The following is a 20,364-nucleotide window of genomic DNA, read 5'->3' on the forward strand; positions in this document are numbered from 1 at the left end:
AATTAGAAACATTTTGTTTATCAAACAAGAGCTATTTAAAGTACTCCAAGTACAGATTAAAACTTTCAGTATTGTAATGTGTTCGTTACCTGTGTGAGAGCGTGTGTGTCTGGTGAGGTCTTGAAGGCTCCAGAAACGTTTGTTACATATATTGCACACCTTTTTCCTCTTGTCCGGCTTGCTGCCAGATTCCCCTGCCTCTCCCTCAGCGCTCTTTGGTTCAGTTGCGGCTCCCTCTTCATCACTCCGCTCCTCTTTATCCTCCTCAGAACCACTCTCCGCCACACTGCCCATTCCCTCATTCTCTGCTGTGCCTTTCCTTAAGAATTTCTCCACCTCCTCTTCTGCAACCTCTTTCTTAGTTTCAGAAGGCACAACTGGATCATCTGCTTTTGAAGGTACATTAGTTGAGTTTGATGCTACATCCAGCAGGTGAACTTTCTCATGTCTGGTCAAGGTGGCAGCGTAGCGGAAGCTCTTGTTGCAACTTTTGCAGGTGAACTTGGACTCTTCCTGAAGTGTTGCTTTCTCAGACAAGTCCCCATCTGCTGCAGGGGAAGACTGTGGCTGGTCATTCTCGGCAGACTTAAAGTCTATTGGCTTGGAGGAAGAGGTCAAATCAAGGGTCTTATTGCTATAGGAATTGTCTTCCTGTTTTTCTGGGTCATTGTGCTTCAAAGATTCAAGGGCTGGTGAGTCCTCCTCTTTGTGAGGAAGAGGCTCTTCTATGGCTGCTTCTGTCGGCTTAGCTGGTGAGGGTTTCTCAGCGTCAGATGCATCAGGTTTCTCAAGGTCGTCTCTTGTGAGATCCATTGCTTCACCCACGGGAAGTTCAGTCTCAGATGTGCTCTCTAAAATACACATTGACACATATTACACATGAGCAAGCTGCCATTTAATCTCTAATAATGACTGTGTCAGACTGACAATCGGCTGTAAACTCTTCAACAAAAAATATAAAATATTGAATGTGACAGTGTATAGTTTAAAGCATATTTATATTCATTTTATAATTCAAAGCTCCCCTATATTATGCAAAAAATTAAAGAGTTTAGCCATTAGATTATTCTGATTTAAGAGACTTTTCATATAAACTAATTTGCTCATCACCCAATACATGTTTTTTTTTTTTTATATATAAAAGCAATTTAATGTTTTTAGTATATATACTTATTTGTACCTGCACTCTCTGGTGAGCCCTCCTCAGCTTCCTTATGCTGTGACATGACACCATTGCGCCTAAGCACTCGATTGGAAATACCATGCTTGCGTAAAAGATGCCGCTCACAGTTTGACTTGGTCGAGAAATAGGCATCACATTGGGGACAAGGATATGGCTTCTGACCTGTAGGAATTAAGAAAAGAAAAATAATAATACATTTACACACATTCTACAATGGGTAACACAGCAACACAATAAAATCTGTAGTGATGTAGTCAGAAAAACTGTCTACTGTCAAGACTACCTGTGTGTGTTAACATGTGGCGTTGGAGTGAGCTGGCCCAAGGAAAGACTCTAGGACAGAAGGGACAGGTCATCTTTTGCACAGAATTTGAGTATGCATTCTTCTTCCCTTTGGAAGGTTGAGCAGTCTGCTGGGCTGGAGGGTGTTTCTCATCTTTCACCTCTTTCTCATCACTAGCACTTGTCTGTTGCCCTCCTTTTCTTGCTAACTCAACTGTGTTAGTCTGAAGATAGGCACTGAACTTGTTGGTATCAGTGGTTGCCAACATCCTCTCAACACTAGCAAACTCCCCACTGGACTCCAAATCGATGTTCGGGTCTGTGGCAATCATCACAGGTTTCTCTTTTGATGTGCTGTTGGAATGCCTTTTCCTGGACCTCTTCTTAGAGCTGTCTAAGAGGAGCTCCTCTGTCAAGGAATCTGGTGATTCTTGCCTGCCATTTGTATCAGAATCAGGCTGAAGGCTTTTAGTGTTCTCCCGTTTAAGAAGGTCAGGGGCACCCGAAACAGAGGAAATTATCTGAGCAATGGATGCTAGTGGTGGAAGCTCCTTCATGGCAGTAGAGGAGGGTTTAGGAAGCAGGGGCTTTAGACGCAAGGCCCTTCCTGAAGCATTAGTACTACCTGTCAAGGAGGTCAAGGCCACAGGGAGCTGGTAGCAGCCAAGCTTTTGGGACTTCTCATCAAGGGGCCTATCAGCTTGAAGAGCCTGTGCAAGAATGCTAATGGATGACTGTTCTTTCTTAACCTCTCTTGGAAACATGGCATCAATGTCTTGTTTAAGCTTCTTTGCGGGATTCTTAGGAATAGAGAGATCAATGGGTTCCATGGACGGGTCATAAAAAGTAGGTTCAATTTTGATCCCAGGGGATCCACTCACACTTCCAGCACTGCTACCCCCACGACTTTTGTTAGAGAAGTCCAGGGGTTGATCCATATCTGCACCATAGAAGCTGAGATCCTCCACTTTGATAGATTGAACCAAAGTGCTAGGAGAAATTCCGTTGAGAGGAGATGGGTTTGGGCTATTTTTGGATGATACAGCTACTAGGGTGATGATGTGCTCTTCAATATCCTGTTCTTGGACCTCTGGATGTTGTTTCAGTAGATGATGGATACAATTACGCTTAGCGAGGAAGGCTGCTCCACAGCGCTTGCACTCAAATGGCTTTCGCTGGCAGCCATTGTGGGTGCGTAAGTGAATCTGTAGGGCCCGGAAAGACTTTAGGTCCTCCCCACAAAAGCGACAGGTAGTTTCGCTAGTCCCAGCCTGCTCAAGTATGTCTGCTGTGGATGTGGACGAGGTAACATACTTAATGTTTTTCTCGATCTCTTTGCGATTGTTTTTCATGTGTTTCTTACGAAGGTGACGCTCACAGTTAGCCTTGACAGTGAATGGGTAATGACAGAGCCGGCAGATATAGGGCCGCTCACCACTATGTGTTCTCAAATGGCGAATCAGCGTTGCCTTGTCTGGGGCAACATAGTCACAGATGTTGCATTGGTGGGGTAGGATGCACAAATGATAACGCATATGTGCCTGCATCACACCAGAGAATGCAAAGACCTGGTCACAATATCGGCAAGGGTATGAGCCTTTTTGAGATGTTCCCTTCTTTCCAGTGTTCTCTTCCAACTTGCCAAATTCCTGCTTGATATGCCTTTCATCCATGTCCATTGGGGTATGGGCATCTCCCATACACTCAGCCTCCATTTCTATCCTCTCTGTGGAAGCCTGGTTGCTGGCAGAAGAGGATGCAGAAGATGAGGAGAGCTCCCTGGCAGTCTTAAGAGGATGGCTGGCAGGAGGTGGGAGGCTGGGGCTGATGCAGCCCAGTGAAGCTTGCTGGGTGTTTAGGAGGGGTGGTGGGGTTGATGCTACCATACTGGTTCTGGGAGCCACCAAGGGCTTTGGCTTAAGCGGAGGCATCTGCTTGTAGCCCGACTGCACGGCACTGCAAGGTGCCTTTGATAAGGGAGGAAGAGCGATCTGGTTTGGTGCAGCTGAAGCTATTTTGAGTATTTGTTGTATATCAGCAAGCTCCATACTAGATTCCCCACAAACAGGCTTCATCACCATACCACCATCTGGCTGCACCAGAAAACCACTCTGGAAGGGCTGAAGGGATAGTAGTTTGAGAGCATCTTGATGGGACAGGCCTTGAAGAGTTGCTGGGTCTACAAGAGACAGGTTAACCCCTCCAACAAGGCCAGCCTCCTGAGGTACGGTGGACTGGTTAGACTCCACATAGATAACCCGGATGCTGTCTAGCTTGGCCTGTTGGGCATCCTCTTCAGAGAGAGCAGGCTTGACCTGAGAGATGTGCTGCAAGCCAATGGAATCCATGAAACTGCTTTTCTCAGAAGTGGGAATCTCATCTTTTATAATTAAGGGTGAAGTTGTCTTTTGTGTGCCAATGGAAGTCTCATGAGAAGCTTTGTGCAGGTCCAAAGCTGAACTAAGAGGGAATGCTTTGTCACAGGTGTCACATACAAAACGATGAAATTTGCCAGTGCATCGGCGAAGGTTTGTTTCACACCAAATCTGTGGGTTTAAACAAAATTGAAATGTACACAAAAATATGAACTTTCAGGCTAGATATAAACATGCTACATACTGTGTGGACACAGAGTAACCACAGAAAACCACCCATCTTTAGTTGCTTACCTGGGCAATTTGAGGGAACTTGTGGCATGAAAAGTCAATGAAAGCCAGGTCATTAAATCCAAGAGGGATGGAGGAGTTGTTCTGGATAAAGGGTCGCCCATTGGGGTCTGTGGGCAGCTGCTTATGGGTAGCTGCATTGTGGCGAAGCAAACCACGGGGAGTCCGGAACGAGATACAGCATAAATCACATCTAGAAATAAAAACTGTTATGTAAGACGCTGCACCACACACATTGTTACAACATTTAATATGCATATTAATTTGCATAGGATCATACCCAATAGCAAACTGACAAAAAAAGTAAAATAAAATAAACTGAGAATCATTACAAAGAAACTTCAATGTGCTGTAGAGATGCATGCATCCCAGACATACCCACAGAGAAAAACACAGCTTGGGTTTTCTGAGTGAGTTAACCAAGAGTTGGAAAGTGGATGACAACCACACCCTAGCCTACAACAGCTCTCTTTCTGTGTTTGTTGGGTGCTACAGAGACAGCTGGCTAATGTCTGTGACGCTGTGCATGGGTCTTATCGCATGCCCTGCCCCTGATCATGGTGACGACGTGTCCACAGAGACTGTAAGCGGCTTTCATCTCAGCAGACATACACAATGCCACGCAAGGGGCAACATAGCAGTCTGAGTGTTTGAGGGTGTCTGAGAGACAATGTGCTAAAGTGATAACAGGTTAAGGAGCATTGCTTGTGAATGGTTTTATAATATATATGTGTGTGTGTGTGTGTGTGTGTGTGTGTGTGTATTTTTATTTTAAATGTAACTTTCTGTTACGAAGAGTACTCAAGCACCATTGCCTGTAATTACACTAAGCACTTACCATTGCCTTTCCAGGATGCTGTTGTTGCTGTTGGCTATTTTACAAAGGCTTTGAACATGGTTAATCCAATCAGATATCAAAGTCGGAACTATCAGTTTTATTATAGTGTTTACATTTTGGAGTGTCTGTCTTACTTGGAAGGGGTGAGTTTGGGTGAGACAGATCACACATCTGTATCCTGAAAGCATCCTTGTTTCTGCATGTGTATGCGTGTGTATTTTGCCTTAAAAACGGTCACAGTAGAACCCAATTCACAGCCGTCTAGATCCCCTTAACTAGCACTCTTAGTTCTTGTGATTATGCAGGATTAGTGCTAAATTTGCAGTACTTCATACAACAATAACACTGCTCTGAAACTCAACCAGCCAACCCCTGCTAAGTTCCTTCACCTACAGCCATCCTGTGTAGCTTTACATTAATTGGAGTTAGAGAAGCTAGCTGTCAGTTGAGTGGCTTAAGAGGGATAGTCTGCAGACTAACGTCTCCAAGGACACAGCTACCACCTCACACACATGCATGCATGCATGCATGCATGCATGAACACAAAGCTACCAAGATGTCCTGCAGAATGCATCTTGCAGAAATCTCCTTCTGTGTCTCATTATACTCCCCCTCCTCAACCACACAACCTCTGTTGTCCCTTCCTCTCCATTTTCTTCCCCCTTTCCTCTACTTGCCACTCCCTTGCCCAAAGCCTGGGGGCCACATGCAGGGAGGAAAGGAAGAACCTCTTAGGTCTCTCATAAATGGGATGGGACATGCAAACAGGATTACAGTTGTGTAGGCAGGATTATTTACTGTAAAGCTAATAATGTTTGAGTTGTCTAGCCAAATAATTAAATAAAACCAGTATTTCAAAACGCAAAACCAAATATTGCTTCATTATAGTCTAATACTCTTCAGGGCAATCCATAAAACATGTCAAATGGTATAAAAAAAAAGTATGTGTAGGGATGCATGTTAGTACATGAATATAAAAGATGAACAAAGAAGTCAAGCAAAACAAACTTTATATAAGGACAGTGAAACAAAAGTGCTTTGCATGTTTGGTAAGCAAGAGGAGTTGCCCACTCTCTATTCGGATGTGTTAAATTATGACTGTTCCAGCACAAAGCATGCCACTATATCTCCCAGCAACTGCAGGGATCCAGCCTAAAGCCCCAGCTACTGGTGTCCCCCTGCAATACAACTCCCACCTCAGACAAACAAAGAGACAACATTCCTACCTGAGTATAATGGACAGCTATAATATACTGAGCGGAAAGTATAGGATAGGCTAAAACTAAGTCCCATTATCAAACCTTAAATAGTTCTTTATTACCAACCCTGTCAGTTTTAATGCATTAAAATCATGCCTCTTCACAAATCTCTGATATAAAATACATGATTTAGAATAGTGTTTATGTTGAGTATTGGGGGTAATGCGTTTACACAGTCACATAGCACGCTACTTTTTTAATTTACACCAAAATACCAGAGTTAATTGTAGTAATGTGCATTACTTTTTAATGTAAGTACATAAAGTTGACAACTTCTACATTACCCATAATGTAGGCCTGCGCAGCACGTGACATTTTATGTTCCCATTCAAATAAAAAAAAAAAAGACTGTCTACACTGCAAGTTGTGTGATGTCTATATGATAGTCGTTGCATGCAAAATATTTGAGTGGGACAATTGGCAATATCAAAAATACCACTTTGAATAATAATTAAAAACCCACCTATAAGCACTACCATTCTGGAAGTATCAGTAAACAAAAAGTAATGCAAAAAAAAAAAAAAAAAAAAAAAACTTTCAATAAAAAGTAACTATGAAGTATAATTAGCTACCTTTTTACTAGAAATAAGGTAGCATGTTACTTTCCCCAAAACTGTTTGCATTTATGTGCACCTGTAAGTGAATGTATGCTTGTGTATACCTCAGTGTAGTGTCAGGATGCATCTCCATGTGGGCGTCAAGTTCGTTTTTGGAGGTAAGGATCTTGAAGCAGATAGTGCAGGTCAGCACTTCCTCTTGCCCTCTGTTTAAACCCTGCTCGTCTGCCCCACTATCCTCCAGGACCTGTGGCACACAGGTCACCGTCAGCTACATATAGCCCACTCAGAGCGCATCCTCCTGGGGCAGAGGTGGCACTGGGTAAGATGGTGGAGGTTACAACTACCTTTTTGCTGGATGGCTCGTCTGTCCGCTCGCTGTCCTCCTCCTGGCTTAGTTTGCGCCTGGTGACAGAGGAGCGTCTTCGCTTGGGTGGAGACAGGGTGGGACTGCTGGGGATGGAGGTGGCAGAGTCCTTCTCGTGGATTTTCATGTGTCTGTAAAAAAAGAGAAAAGAGTGTCCTTCAAAAGAGTCTGTTTGATATTAAATGATCACCCATTGTTGTCCTTGCAGTGGAAAGCATGGTGAGCACTCTGCTTTCACTGACAGACTTGAGTACAAGTTTTGACCTTGACAACTCATCCAGCTTCAGCCTTCTTTTCATGAAATCACTGCTAAGCTCATACACACTTTAAAATGTATTCATTTAGCAGACGCTTTTAAGTTGAGTAAGCACATGCATGTTGGCAAGTCATTTATTAAAGGGTGCAGGATTTGGAAAGCATGTATATAAATATAATAAACATTTTAAAAAGCTAATTTATTTACATTCTAAGGGGCTGTTCACACAGAATGCGCTCATGTGTTTAGAGAATCCAGACGCAGCGCAAAACATGAATGCAAATGTCATGATTAGGATTGAGAATTTTCATAGACATCCCGATTCGATATTGCAATGATATTTAGTTGCCGATATGATATATGTCCGATTCTGTAGGTATACCCCCCCTTTTTTTAACGAAAGAAATGTTTGAGGAACAGTTGTGTCTGACTTAACAATTCTTTCACTTTGTAATACAGAAATTGCAGGTAAAAGGTAGAGATGTGCAAAACTACAGTCCCAATTTTCATAATCGATTATTCGTTGTCTGAGCTATTAGTCGACTAGGAAAGGAATCCATGTATTATTTCACTGAAAAAATATTTTAATTGTAAATATTTAGTTATTTGATATTTTTGTCTTGCTTTCCAGTAAAAATATCTAAACATTCTTCAAGCAAAATATATTTACTTGACAAGCAAAATGGCATAAAGTATTAAGTCTTGTTTTTAGAGAAATCGTCTGAGACTGTCAACCTGCGCATCTTATCACATGCCTTGTTGAGTGCGTTGCCACGGAGACATAGCGTGTGTGGAGGCTTCACTTCATCCACCGCGGCAACCACGCTGAACTCCCCATGCACCCCACTGAGAACGAACCACATTATAGCGACCACGAGGAGGTTACCCCATGCCAATTTGGTTGCATAGGAGACCTGGCTGGAGTCACTCAGCACGCCCTGGGATTTGAACTAGCGAACTAGTGAGCTCCAGGGGTGGTAGCCAGCATCTTTACCACTGAGCTACTTCATCCTGGCTCCGCATTCAAAGTGCATAGCTGTTAGATTATAAATATTGCACTGGCGCAACATGTAGTTCATGGCATCCAACTGTTTGAGCCTTTTTAATGCAACTATTTATTCTGGGAATGTCAGAAAGAATCTGCATAATGACTCCTGAAAAATACCCAGGAACATTACTTCTATCAACATTTATCTTCCATTAGAATATTATATTATATTATAGTGTATTAAGCAAAATGTGTATTTTTTTTAAAAAAATCGATTTTTCATCAGGGAATCACGATTTGTAACAGAATAGTTTTCCCCCCATCCTAATCGAGATGCGTTTTTAAAAGTTGATAGTTCTTTTAACAGTGAAACATTGCGCAACGGTCTAAGATGTCTAGCGAATGTTTACATTAAAAAACTGTGCAGACAGATAAAAAAAGAAAAAGAAAAAAAACAATGTTAAAGTGTGAATGGCTCCTTAATCGTCATGAAAACATCTGCTAAATGTCATTCTAAAATTTGACTGTAGATTAGGAAATGCTCTAAAAATTACATGTAATTCAAATCACATAAATGCACACATTGAATAGAGGTCTCTGAAACGTATATGTACTATCCTGGTAGTAATTTACAAAAGAAGGTAAAGCTACAGCACGATCTTAAAGAGACAGAAGCATAAAAGCTACGATTTAGAAGGGAGTATCTTAAGCTTGTTAATTACTGAAAATAAAATGGACAGAATGTTGAAAGTGCATATTAGAATCTTAGTAGTTGGTTACCTCCCACTTATTTGATAGACAAGGGTAATTCATGAATAATATTCTGGCTATTTAGGGGAGAGGAACCCCTGTGCATCCTATTGGGACCCAATGCTAATGGGCTGAAACTCCTGCAATTATCACCAAACCATTATAAGTGCATATTTGGAGTCCAAGATGGCAAGGAGAGATCAGCGGAAGGAGTGGTAATGTTGCATGGAAAGGGCCAGAAGTTGATCCTCTTAATTTTCAAGGGAGATATTGCGGAAACCAGGAAGTCGAAATAGGAGGTGGAGGCCATAAATAGATGAATAAAAAGATGCTTGATTTATGTTCCAAAGTTCCAAAATGTATAAATCTTTTGTCTCAATGAAACTATTGCAAACAGATACTAATATGGCTAATACAAAAAGATTTGTATTAATTGTTCACAAAATCAAATCTACAAAAGATACCTATTAATATTGTTTTATAAAAAGTTCTTCAGATTAGTGTACATGCATGTGCAAGTGTGAAAAAAGGTCACACATCCCTGGTCCTGTAGGTCTCAGTTTTCACTCTGCAGTCAGTGGTTTATTAATAGCAGGCAGCATGCTGGACGCCCGTGTGGGGACCTGACAGTCTGTTATATCTCTCGGCTCTGGACTCTGACCTCGCCTCTGACCAATCACAGAAAACCAACACTGCCAAGTCAGCAAACTGTGATTGGATGGAAACCATCAATACTTTAACCTCATAAAGGAAGGTAACTTGAGTCCTCTGTAGAATCCTAACTAGCTGCAAGTTGCTTGTACACAATAACGATGTGTTCTGCATGGCTCCGACTGTCATTCAAAACAGGATGAACCATGAATAATTCATTTAAAATTTTATGAATAATGGTGTGGCAGGTACTTTTTTTTTTTTTTTTGTCCTAAAAGCATTAGACTTAAAAGGATGGTTCATCCATAAATAGAAATTCTCTCATCATTTACTCCAAACCTGTATAACTTTCTTTTTTCTGTAGAACCCAATAGAAGATGTTAGGCAGAATGACCACCTCAGTCACCATACACTTTCATTATATCTTATGTACGGCTGTCATCCAGCCTAACATCTCTTTTTGTGTCCACAGAAGAAAAAATGTCATGAAGGTGTGTATATGATAACAACATGTTCATTTCTGGGAGAAATATCCTTTTAAGCTTCCTGTCCTTGAATCAAGGATGTCAATATGGGCATTTTACAAGCAGGCTGGCTAATCTGTACAGGATCATAAAACTTGCTGATGCATAAACAGGCCCATTCCATCCAATCCGAGCATTCCATCGCACTCTCGCAGAGCAAAGACAGAGGGCACTGTGGTGTCAGAAAGTTTCCTCTTTTTAAAGCAAAGTCAAAGCAAGGGCACCTCCTTTAAACCTGTGGCCGTTCAGCAGTGTAACTGAGGCTGAAAGGGCAAAAGCAAATAAAAGGAACCAATCAGACTGTGTGCCGACTCTTCTCGGTTGTGATCTTTCTCCATGGCAACAGCTACTCCCTCCTCCCAGCCCTCCCTCCCCATTCCATGTGATGCTTTGGCAACAAGACGGCTCCCAGCTTCCTGAACATGCATGAGGCCTCAAAACCACCAGTCAACTTTTGCCAGTTTTGAAACATATACTTTTATTTTTAACTTCTAAAAGGTTTATATGTAAGAAAGATTTCATATCTAGCACGAATAGCATCATAGAACGTTTAGGAAAAACGATGTAATTTAACATCAGGGTTTTTCCTGCATTAAAGAATTTTCGGCAGCCACCCAAGCAAAATTTTTAGCCAAAACAAAACTAATAACATTCATCTCATGTTCTGCACTTTATACATGCTAAATATGCTTCTCATCACACTTTAAACCCCTTTTCCCTTATAAATATATAAGGCAATGCCATAAGCATAGGTAAGACCATGGATGGCTCCTCATTTTAATAGTTAGGTCAATGTAGCTAGTCTTTCTATATATATATATATATATATGTGTGTGTGTGTGTGTGTGTGTGTGTGTGTAAAATAAGGTGTTTATTAAATTTAGTTTGATTTCACATAGCACCTTAAAGTAAAAAAAAAAAAAAATCATAAAAAATCTGTGTTGAATTCAAAAGATCTATATACTTAGACGGTGAAAAACAACTCATATCTAATGATAATATGAAATACAATTATAAGGTGCACACATTTTTTGAATATGTCTTCTTGGACTTACACTGACACTCAGTGGCTTGGAAGCATCATTATTTAAACACAATAGTTTTCAGTTGTCGATGCCATAGTAGAAATTCACAATTCACAGTCAGCCAGGATTCATTTTATCCCTGAGTGAAAGTGTCAAATCACAGGGTGGTTACTGAGGTTAAGCGAGTAGTAATCAGATGGTCATGTGATTCTAAAATGGCAGCCCCCATGATGGGACCCTCTCTACGAAGAATAAAACAGCTTTTATAAGGTTACTGATATGACTGGACTCTTCATCTCACGTGAGTGGTCATGATTTTATACATGCGTTTCAAAATTAAAATGTATTTCTTTAGAAGTAAATCTTTTTAAATGAGAAAAAAAAAAATTACTGAATGCACCTTTAAGTAATAACGAGCATGTGGACGACCGTATACATCAGTCACCACCGAAGAATATTTTTGACCCAGGAAACATTCTGAACATACAATCTGTAATTCATTTGTTCTAAACCTCTATCCTCAATAGGGCTGGGCGAAATGCAAGAAATATTTTCATGACAATTGTATTGTCTACATATAGACAATGTATATTTTATATATATAAAATCATGATATCCAAAATGTTCCTAGTCTTTCCTTACTGTGACTGGGCAGCCCAGACACTACAAGAGTCAAAATTGAATGAAATTCCACATGCAGTTTATTTAGCTACCAAAATACCAATATTAACCAGAAAAAAGAATTTAAAACATAATGCAGGACTATCAATTATAAACCAGCCAAATATACAGTGCATTCAGAAAGTATTCAGACCCCTTCATTTTTTTATATTTTGTTATGTGGCAGCCTAATGCTGAATGCTTTAAATTATTATTTTTTCACACTCCATATCACATAATGATGAAGCAAAAACCAGATTTTTGATAACTTTGCAAATTTATAAAAAAGAAAAAACTGAAATATCACATTGACATAAGTATTCAGACCCTTAACTCAGTACTTAGTTGAAGCACCTTTGACAGCGATTACAGCCTCAAGTCTTTTTTGGGTATGATGCGACAAGCTTTGCACACCTGGATTTGGAGATTTTCTGCCATTCTTCTCTGCAGATCCTCTCAAGCTCTGTCAGGTTGGATGGGGAAAATCGGTGGACAGCCATTTTCAGGTCTCTCCAGAGATGTTTGATTGGGTTCAAGTCCGGGCTCTGGCTGGGCCACTCAAGGACATTCACAAAGTTGTCCCTAAGCCACTCTTGCATTGTCTTGGCTGTGTGCTTAGGGTCGTTGTCCTGTTGGAAGGTGAACCTTCGGACCAGTCTGAGGTCCTGAGCGCTCTGGAGCAGGGTTTCATTAAGATCATTCAAAGATGATCCAGAGAAATGGGATGCACCTGAGCTAAATTTCAAGTGTCACAGCAAAGGGTCTGAATACTTATGTCAATGTGATATTTCAGTTTTTTTTTATAAATTTGTAAAGTTATAGAAAATCTGGTTTTTGCTTTGTCATTATGGGGTATGGAGTGTAGATTTGTGTGAGAAAAAAATTAAATAATTTAAAGCATTTTAGCATAAGGCTGCAACATAACAAAATGTGAAAAAATGAAGGGGTCTGAATGCTTTATGAATGCACTGTACACCAGGGACTCTTATATTGAAATGTCCTTAAGGTGCTCTCACAAACAAATAAGGTAGACAAAATATGCACGTATACAATCATTTACAATGTATTACAATTTAAACACTACAAAGTGAACATTTTCATATAACAAAATGACTAGTAGGCTAATTCATCAACAGAAGATCATCAGTGATCACATGTTATAAATGTCCAGTACTCCGGTAATCTGGTTGTCAGTTGTAAACTCACTGATGGCCAATTCACTGTATTCGCTCAGAAAGTGACTCTGATTCAAACTGCTAACCCGAGCTCTGGAGTTTAAAATTTTTTCGTGAATCTTTTCTGGTAATTCATTGAAAGAAAAAAAAAAATTCAAAAGGGTCATTCGTCCATGAATCAGACATTATGGCTTGTGCTGTGTTTGTTGTTTTGCGTGCAGCGAGCTCAATTTAACAAAGGGTGAAAAGTGACATAAGACACACTGGCATGCTCTCTAGTGATGTAATTCAGTGTCAATTTTTATTTATTTTTTTTAATCCCCTTTTCTCCCCAATTTGGAATACCCAATTCCCACTACTTAGTAGGTCCTCGTGGTGGCGCAGTTCCTCAATCCGGGTGGCGGAGGACAAGTCCCAATTGCCTCTGCTTCTGAGACTGTCAATCCGCGCATCTTATAACGTGGCTCACTTTGTATGACACCGCGGAGACTCACAGCATGTGGAGGCTCATGCTACTCTCCGCGATCCACGCACAACTTACCACATGCCCCATTGAGAGCAAGAACCACTAATCGTGACCACGAGGAGGTTAGCAACCGGGCCAATTTGGTTGCTTAGGAGACCTGGCTGGAGTCACTCGGCACACCCTGGATTCGAACTCACGACTCCAGGAGTGGTAGTCAGCGTCAGTACTCGCTGAGCTACTCACGCCCCCGCCAGTGTCGATTTTAAATTATGTCGCAATTATTTATTTTGGTCACATTTGTGACCATTTTAGTCGCAGTCTGAAGCCCTGATGAGCCGGTTGTTTTGAATCTACAGTGTGACCAGTGTAGTCCGATTCCTTAACTAATGACTCTTTTGAGCCGGTTCTTTTGAATCTACAGCATGAAACATAACAGCACGGCCAGTAGTGCGGCTCCTGAATAAATCACTCCTATATAACGACTCTTCTTTTGATTCTACATCGCGCAACACAGAATCTTGAAAAACACAGAATCGTTAGAAAGTCTGTGTAAACAAACTTTCTGCAAGAAATGTATTGAATTTATCTTCACATTTTTCTTGAGCAAACACCACTCTCATTTTCTTTAGAAAATGTTAAAATCAAGTTTAAAACTATGCTCATTCAAATTCCGACAGATCAACAACACTGGAAACAAAGAGGACATGTTATCAGGGCAGTAGCAGCCGATGAAGTAAAACCAGATTCCCTTCACATCCGTCACAGCCGCACATTCCATGCAAATCAAACTTAGTGTAGTATGTCCAATGCCGCTTGACAATTCCACTTTACTTCTGCTTACTACAAGAGAACGGTGATTTATAGAGTGTCTATTCAAGCCATCTTACCCTAGGGAACTTTAACAACAATTAAGAGCCCTGCACACAAATATCTTTACTCAGAGAGACACACATACACACAACCCCCCCCCCCCCACAGCCTTGGGGAGGAAGTTCGTGTTTACCCCCTCCATCAGCGAGGCCTGCTGGGAGAAGATACCATGACCAAAATTGGGGGAGAGAGACAAGTGGGGGAGGTGTTTTGAAGTTACTCTTAACTTCCTGCAAAGCTCTCTCTACTTTAATGAGAGCATGGATATCCCGTTCACAAACCCCAGCACAAGCACACATATACACACACCAACATATACAAACAACCAACGCCTTAATTTATCTTTGTGGCACACTCATCCTCTGTGCAACTTTTCAACAAAATGGCAAAGACAGGGCAAGGCTTGAGGGTTGTAATCAACCAACATGCTTTCACTTCTCTAAAAGTCACAACATCTCTGAGAAACTAAAACTTCTCAAATTGTGCTTTTAAAAATGGATGTGAACATGTGATGTTTTTGGTGGTATCTGCTAAGCCAAGCATCTCTATTACTATTACTCACACTTAGGGTTAACTTTGAGTATTATACTTATGTATGCACATAACTTGCACCGTTTGCATTCTGGACATGAAAGATAGCCTACCTCAAATCGTGCAGCTTGTTGAGGTGCTTTATTTTCAAATTAATTAGATATATGATTTTTACATTGTGGATGATAAAACAGGTATAAAAAACCCTTTGGAGTGGGTTTTTTTGATATGGGCCAGTAAGCAGCCAACTAGCAACCACCCAGAACACCATGGCAACTGAACATCGGATCACCTGCTTGAAGTGTCACGGATTGATCGGCGTGCAACATTCATGAGTCAGAGGGACGCAGTTTAGATCCAGGCTATTACAAAGCACTTTAGATGAAGATATACGAGAACTCCACAGGAAGAAAACACTGGATTTCCACAAGTTATGTGAGGTTTGTGAATTAAATAGGTTTAAACTAGATATCCGCATATTGGCAGACGGTATTTGATAGAAAATGTATTGATATTTGCCTTTTTATTATTAGACAAGACAGTTAACAGTTCCAGGGAATTGCTGAGGAGAGAGAGGGAGAATAAAACGCACAAGCGTCTGTCGTGGTTTTGATATAGGGACCGTTTGAATGAGAATGTGATATACGCTGGTCTATTATTGTGGAAACACGATAGCATGTAACAACAAAATGAACTGTGATTGGTCATTTACATGTCTCAGATGGCTCCTTCATTTGCAAGCAGGCGATTCTCGGCATAGTAGCAGCTTCGGTCGACAGCAACATGCTAGAACTACTCATGACACCTCAGCAACTACCTAGCAATCACCCATAGCAACCTACCAACTGCCAAGCAATAGCAACCACACAGAACAACCTAGCAACTCCATAAAACATTTTAGAACAACTCAGAACACCTTAGCAACTGCCTAGCAACATGCTAGCAACCACTCAGAACACCTTAGCAACTTCAATGCATTGCACTTACATTTTCTTCAGAAAATGTAAAAATCTATTACCAATTGGAACTGCTTCTGTTTTAATATTTGATGAACATCGAGCCACTAGGAAAACACAAAAATTTGCACACATTTTGCTTACTCAAACACACATACACACAAACATTTTAAATCAACTAGGACACAATGTCAATGCTAAGCTCAGGATTACAGCTCACTGTAGAATATTTAAGCAGAAGGTTTGTCGACACAGTGTTGATGGTCCTACTACTGCACGTCTTTCTTACCCTAAATCTCACACATTTATAGTGTCACGTCTTGCTCATATGCTACTAATCACTGCATGTTAAGACACTGTGTGTTTAAGATTATGCACTCAGTCAATTAATAATAATAAATACATTACACATTATTAACTTAGACAATTCAATCAAAATTGACCCCATTTACTTTAATAAAAAAAAGTTTTCACAATCTTTCACCAAAGTGTTATAACTTTATCATTAATATTTTATTTAGTGTTCAATCAATGTTTTTTTTAAGTGAACAGCCTTACAAAAAACGAAAGCTCTGAGAACTTGCCGCAAATTTGCCACTCATTTTCACAAGCAAATGTTTGCAAAAACCTTCGGCAACAATGGACAATTTGCCGCTAATCTGTACTGTCCCCGTAATATTTTAAATTTTTCCCGAAACTGTTCTGTTGTGCGCTGGATACACAACTTGGCAAATTTGGTGACAATATACTTAATCACGTCTTCGTTTCGGCAGAAACTGTCGATCTGAAGTTGTACATTTTCATCAGCCCAAATATTCAGAAAAGCCCTGATTTTGTCTTCAGACCAGTACTGCCGATTCTCCATTCTCGATTATCCATTGATCTGTTGAAGTGAGCTGGTGGCTAGATATGAAAAATTGGGGAATAAGTATCTTGGTGCTGAAAACTCTGACCAAAACTCCGCCTTTGACTTTGACAATAAACCCCAGTTGGCTTTGTTTGGCCCAAGGGTAATCGGCGAGCCATGGAAGTGACAGTGGGAACGCAACTGGCATGCACTAGCACACCCTCATTTGCCCCGGCAGTGAAAAGGCGGTTAATGAAGAGTTTGCCGCAAAGCTCACTTGCATGTGAAAATACTGAGTTGAATAAATTTGTTGAAAGTTCGCAAGAGGGGTTTGGCAGAGCTTTCGATTTTTGTAAGGGAGATTTGTAAGGGAGAAATTTTACCACTTAATCTTGAATATTTGGTTACTTTCTTACAGCATGTTTGTTTCACCCCCTTAATATCCAATCAAATTCCGCCCACCATTATTTTGTAGTATATATTCTCTTTCAATCAGCAATACATCACTGTGGAAGTTCAATGCTTTGCAAAGCTGCTTCATGTTCTCTTTAAGAAATGTAAACTCAGTTAGAATTTGGTACACACAAAACAATCTTTGTAGTTGCAGACGACTTCAATCTGAGGTACACATCTTGGCTCCAGATGGCAGGTAGCAAACCAGAGCTCTACTGCAGTCATTTAGTTTGAAAGTAGCCAGGACTGACCTGTGCATGTTGCCATTGGTAGTGAAAGTCTGACCGCACACAGAGCATTTGTAGGGTCTCTCTCCACTGTGCACTAGCATGTGGCGGTCCAGAGAGCTAGCCGAGCTCAGAGACTTCCCGCAGATACTGCAAGAGTGGTCTGAAGTCCCGTTATCGGTGTTGTGCTGGAGGAAAAATAACATTTGGTCAGCTAATTTATAGTTCAACAAATATATATATATTAAAATTCATCAGAAGTAGATTGATAGATTGGATTTACAGATTAATCGGTGCCGATCGTTGCTTTTTGAAACGATCGTTATCGGCAAATATCTATGCCGATAGATTTTTCATCACTACATCATTTCAAAATAAGAGTACCCGGTGTGTTTTGGGCTTGCTTATACTTTAAAAAGTCCCATGTTATGCACCAAATCTTCATTTTTTTCTGGTTATTTTTGGGATTTTGGTTGAACAATAAACTGCATCTGGGATTTTATTGATTTAGGACTCTTTGTCTGTGCCCATCATAGTAAGGAAAGAATAAGAAATGTTTTTGACATTCTATAAATTAACTTTAAAAACTATCGGCTGATTAATTGGTTATCGGCCTTTCCCACCACTTTAGTTATCGTATCAGCAAAATTCACTGTTAGTTGACCTCTAAAATTCATACAGGCAGTTTTTGGGTTTCAGCAACTTGCTTATTTACGGAGTAAAAATAAAAAAAGTGGAACAAGCACAATCGATAAAGACAATGAGCAAATTAACATTATTGAGGTAGTGTATATTGTCTTGCCCATCAACTTTACAGAACGCTTCCAAGCTTTCTGGCCTAGTGGCTTCCAACAATAGCCAAAGGATACTGCATATTAGCATGACAAACAATGTAGATAAGCACTATACCTATTCCTATACTACTAAGGACTGAGGAAACTTGACTTTAACATTAACATATGTTGCACTATTGTATACATGATAATGATTATTCAGCCAGCAAAACATTGAAAGTATGTCTTTCTAGTATTTTGTTGCATAAATGTTCAACACATTGATAACTTTTTTTTATGCATCTATTTATACAGTATATGGTGTTTACTCTGACTTAAGTCTGTACAGTAGATGAAATGAGGACTGGACAAGTAAAAGAGTGTGTGTGTTACCTGGCGGATGTGCATGGTGAGCTGGTGTTGGGTCTGAAAGCCCTTATCACAGAGTGGACAGACAAGACACCCGCTGTCATCTTTGGCTTCCTAAAATAAATATACACAAATAAATAAATAAATAAATAAATATATATATACATATATACATACACACACACACACACACACATACACACTGGTGGCCAAAAGTACAGATTTTGCTCTTATGGAAAGAAATTGGTACTTTTATTCACCAAAGTGGCATTCAGCTGATCACAACCTACAGTCAGGACATTAATAACTTGAAAAAAATACTATTACAATTTGAAATATTTTCAGAACTTCTTAAACTACTTCAAAGGGTTCTAATCAAAAAATCCTCCACGTGCAGCAATGACAGCTTTGCAGATCCTTGGCATTCTAGCTGTCAGTTTGTCCAGATACTCAGGTGACATTTCACCCCACGCTTCCTGTTGCACTTGCCATAGATGTGACTGTCTTGTCAGGCACTTGTCACGCACCTTACAGTCTAGCTGATCCCACAAATGCTCAATGGGGTTAAGATCCGTAACACACTTTATGTTTACAATTATCTGTTGTCCAATGTGTGTGTTTCTTTGCCCACTCTAACCTTTTGTTTTTGTTTTTCGGTTTCAAAAGTGGCTTTTTCTTTGCAATTCTTCCCATAAGGCCTGCAGCCCTGAGTCTTCTCTTTACTGTTGTACATGAAACTGGTGTTGAGTGGGTAGAATTCAATGAAGCTGTCAGCTGAGGACATGTGAGGCATCTATTTCTCAAACTAGAGACTCTGATGTACTTATCCTCTTGTTTAGTTGTGCATCTGGCCTTCCACATCTCTTTCTGTCCTTTGTCTTTGAAGACTGTAGTGTCCACCTTTGTATGAAATCTTCAGTTTTTTGGCCATTTCAAGCATTGTATAGCCTTCATTTCTCAAAACAATGATTGACTGATGAGTTTCTAGAGAAAGCTGTTTCTTTTTTTGTCATTTCTGACCTAATATTGACCTTAAGACATGCCAGTCTATTGCATACTGTGGCAACTCAAAAACAAAAACAAATACAATGTTAAGCTTCATTTAACGAACCAAATAGCTTTCATCTGTGTTTGATATAATGGCAAGTGATTTTCAAGAACCAAATTAGCAATTTAGCATGATTACTCAAAGATAAGGTGTTGGAGTGATGGCTGCTGGAAATAGGGCCTGTCTAAATTTGATCAAAAATGAATTCTTTCAAATAGTGATGGTGCTGTTTTTTACATCAGTAATGTCCTGACTATACTTTGTGATCAGTTGAATGCCACTTTGGTGAATCAAAGTACCAATTTCTTTCCGAAACAGCAAAATCTGTACACTATTCCAAACTTTTGGCCTCAGTGTATATATAAATCATAAGATCTTAAGACAGATTGTGATTGTGTGACAGCCCCAATAGAACAACTTTATAGTGATGTTTGTCTAGTATGACAATCGCAAAAGAGTCCTTTTGTAGCCATTATGTAAGATTTGATTGTTTCTTCAGACTTGGCCAAGCTGTATTATGTAAAAAAAAAAATTTATTTTCACACTAGATCTTTTGGTCTCGGGTTCAGTTTGTGTGGACTCCAGTATGGTTTGCAGTCTGGACTAATTTGTGGAAGTTCACTGCTATTGATGACATTTATTT

General features: G+C 40.1%; 1 protein-coding gene across 10 annotated transcripts in view; it reads right to left on the reverse strand.

Annotated features, from left to right (window-relative positions):
* Positions 1-20,364, reverse strand: part of LOC127431961 (ras-responsive element-binding protein 1-like) — a 74,595-nt gene that overhangs the window by 3,097 nt on the left and 51,134 nt on the right. For all 10 annotated transcript variants that reach the window (XM_051682644.1, XM_051682639.1, XM_051682643.1 and 7 more), the window contains 8 exons: positions 18,698-18,787; positions 17,556-17,719; positions 7,133-7,283; positions 6,890-7,032; positions 4,135-4,324; positions 1,467-4,011; positions 1,181-1,345; positions 90-851 (listed from right to left, as the gene is read on the reverse strand). In XM_051682644.1, the coding sequence (XP_051538604.1) occupies positions 90-851; positions 1,181-1,345; positions 1,467-4,011; positions 4,135-4,324; positions 6,890-7,032; positions 7,133-7,283; positions 17,556-17,719; positions 18,698-18,787 (4,210 nt within the window). The remainder of the gene's footprint in view (positions 1-89; positions 852-1,180; positions 1,346-1,466; positions 4,012-4,134; positions 4,325-6,889; positions 7,033-7,132; positions 7,284-17,555; positions 17,720-18,697; positions 18,788-20,364) is intronic.

This window comes from Myxocyprinus asiaticus, chromosome 41 (genome assembly GCF_019703515.2).
Source record: "Myxocyprinus asiaticus isolate MX2 ecotype Aquarium Trade chromosome 41, UBuf_Myxa_2, whole genome shotgun sequence".
In the NCBI taxonomy this organism is placed as follows: Eukaryota; Metazoa; Chordata; class Actinopteri; order Cypriniformes; family Catostomidae; genus Myxocyprinus; species Myxocyprinus asiaticus.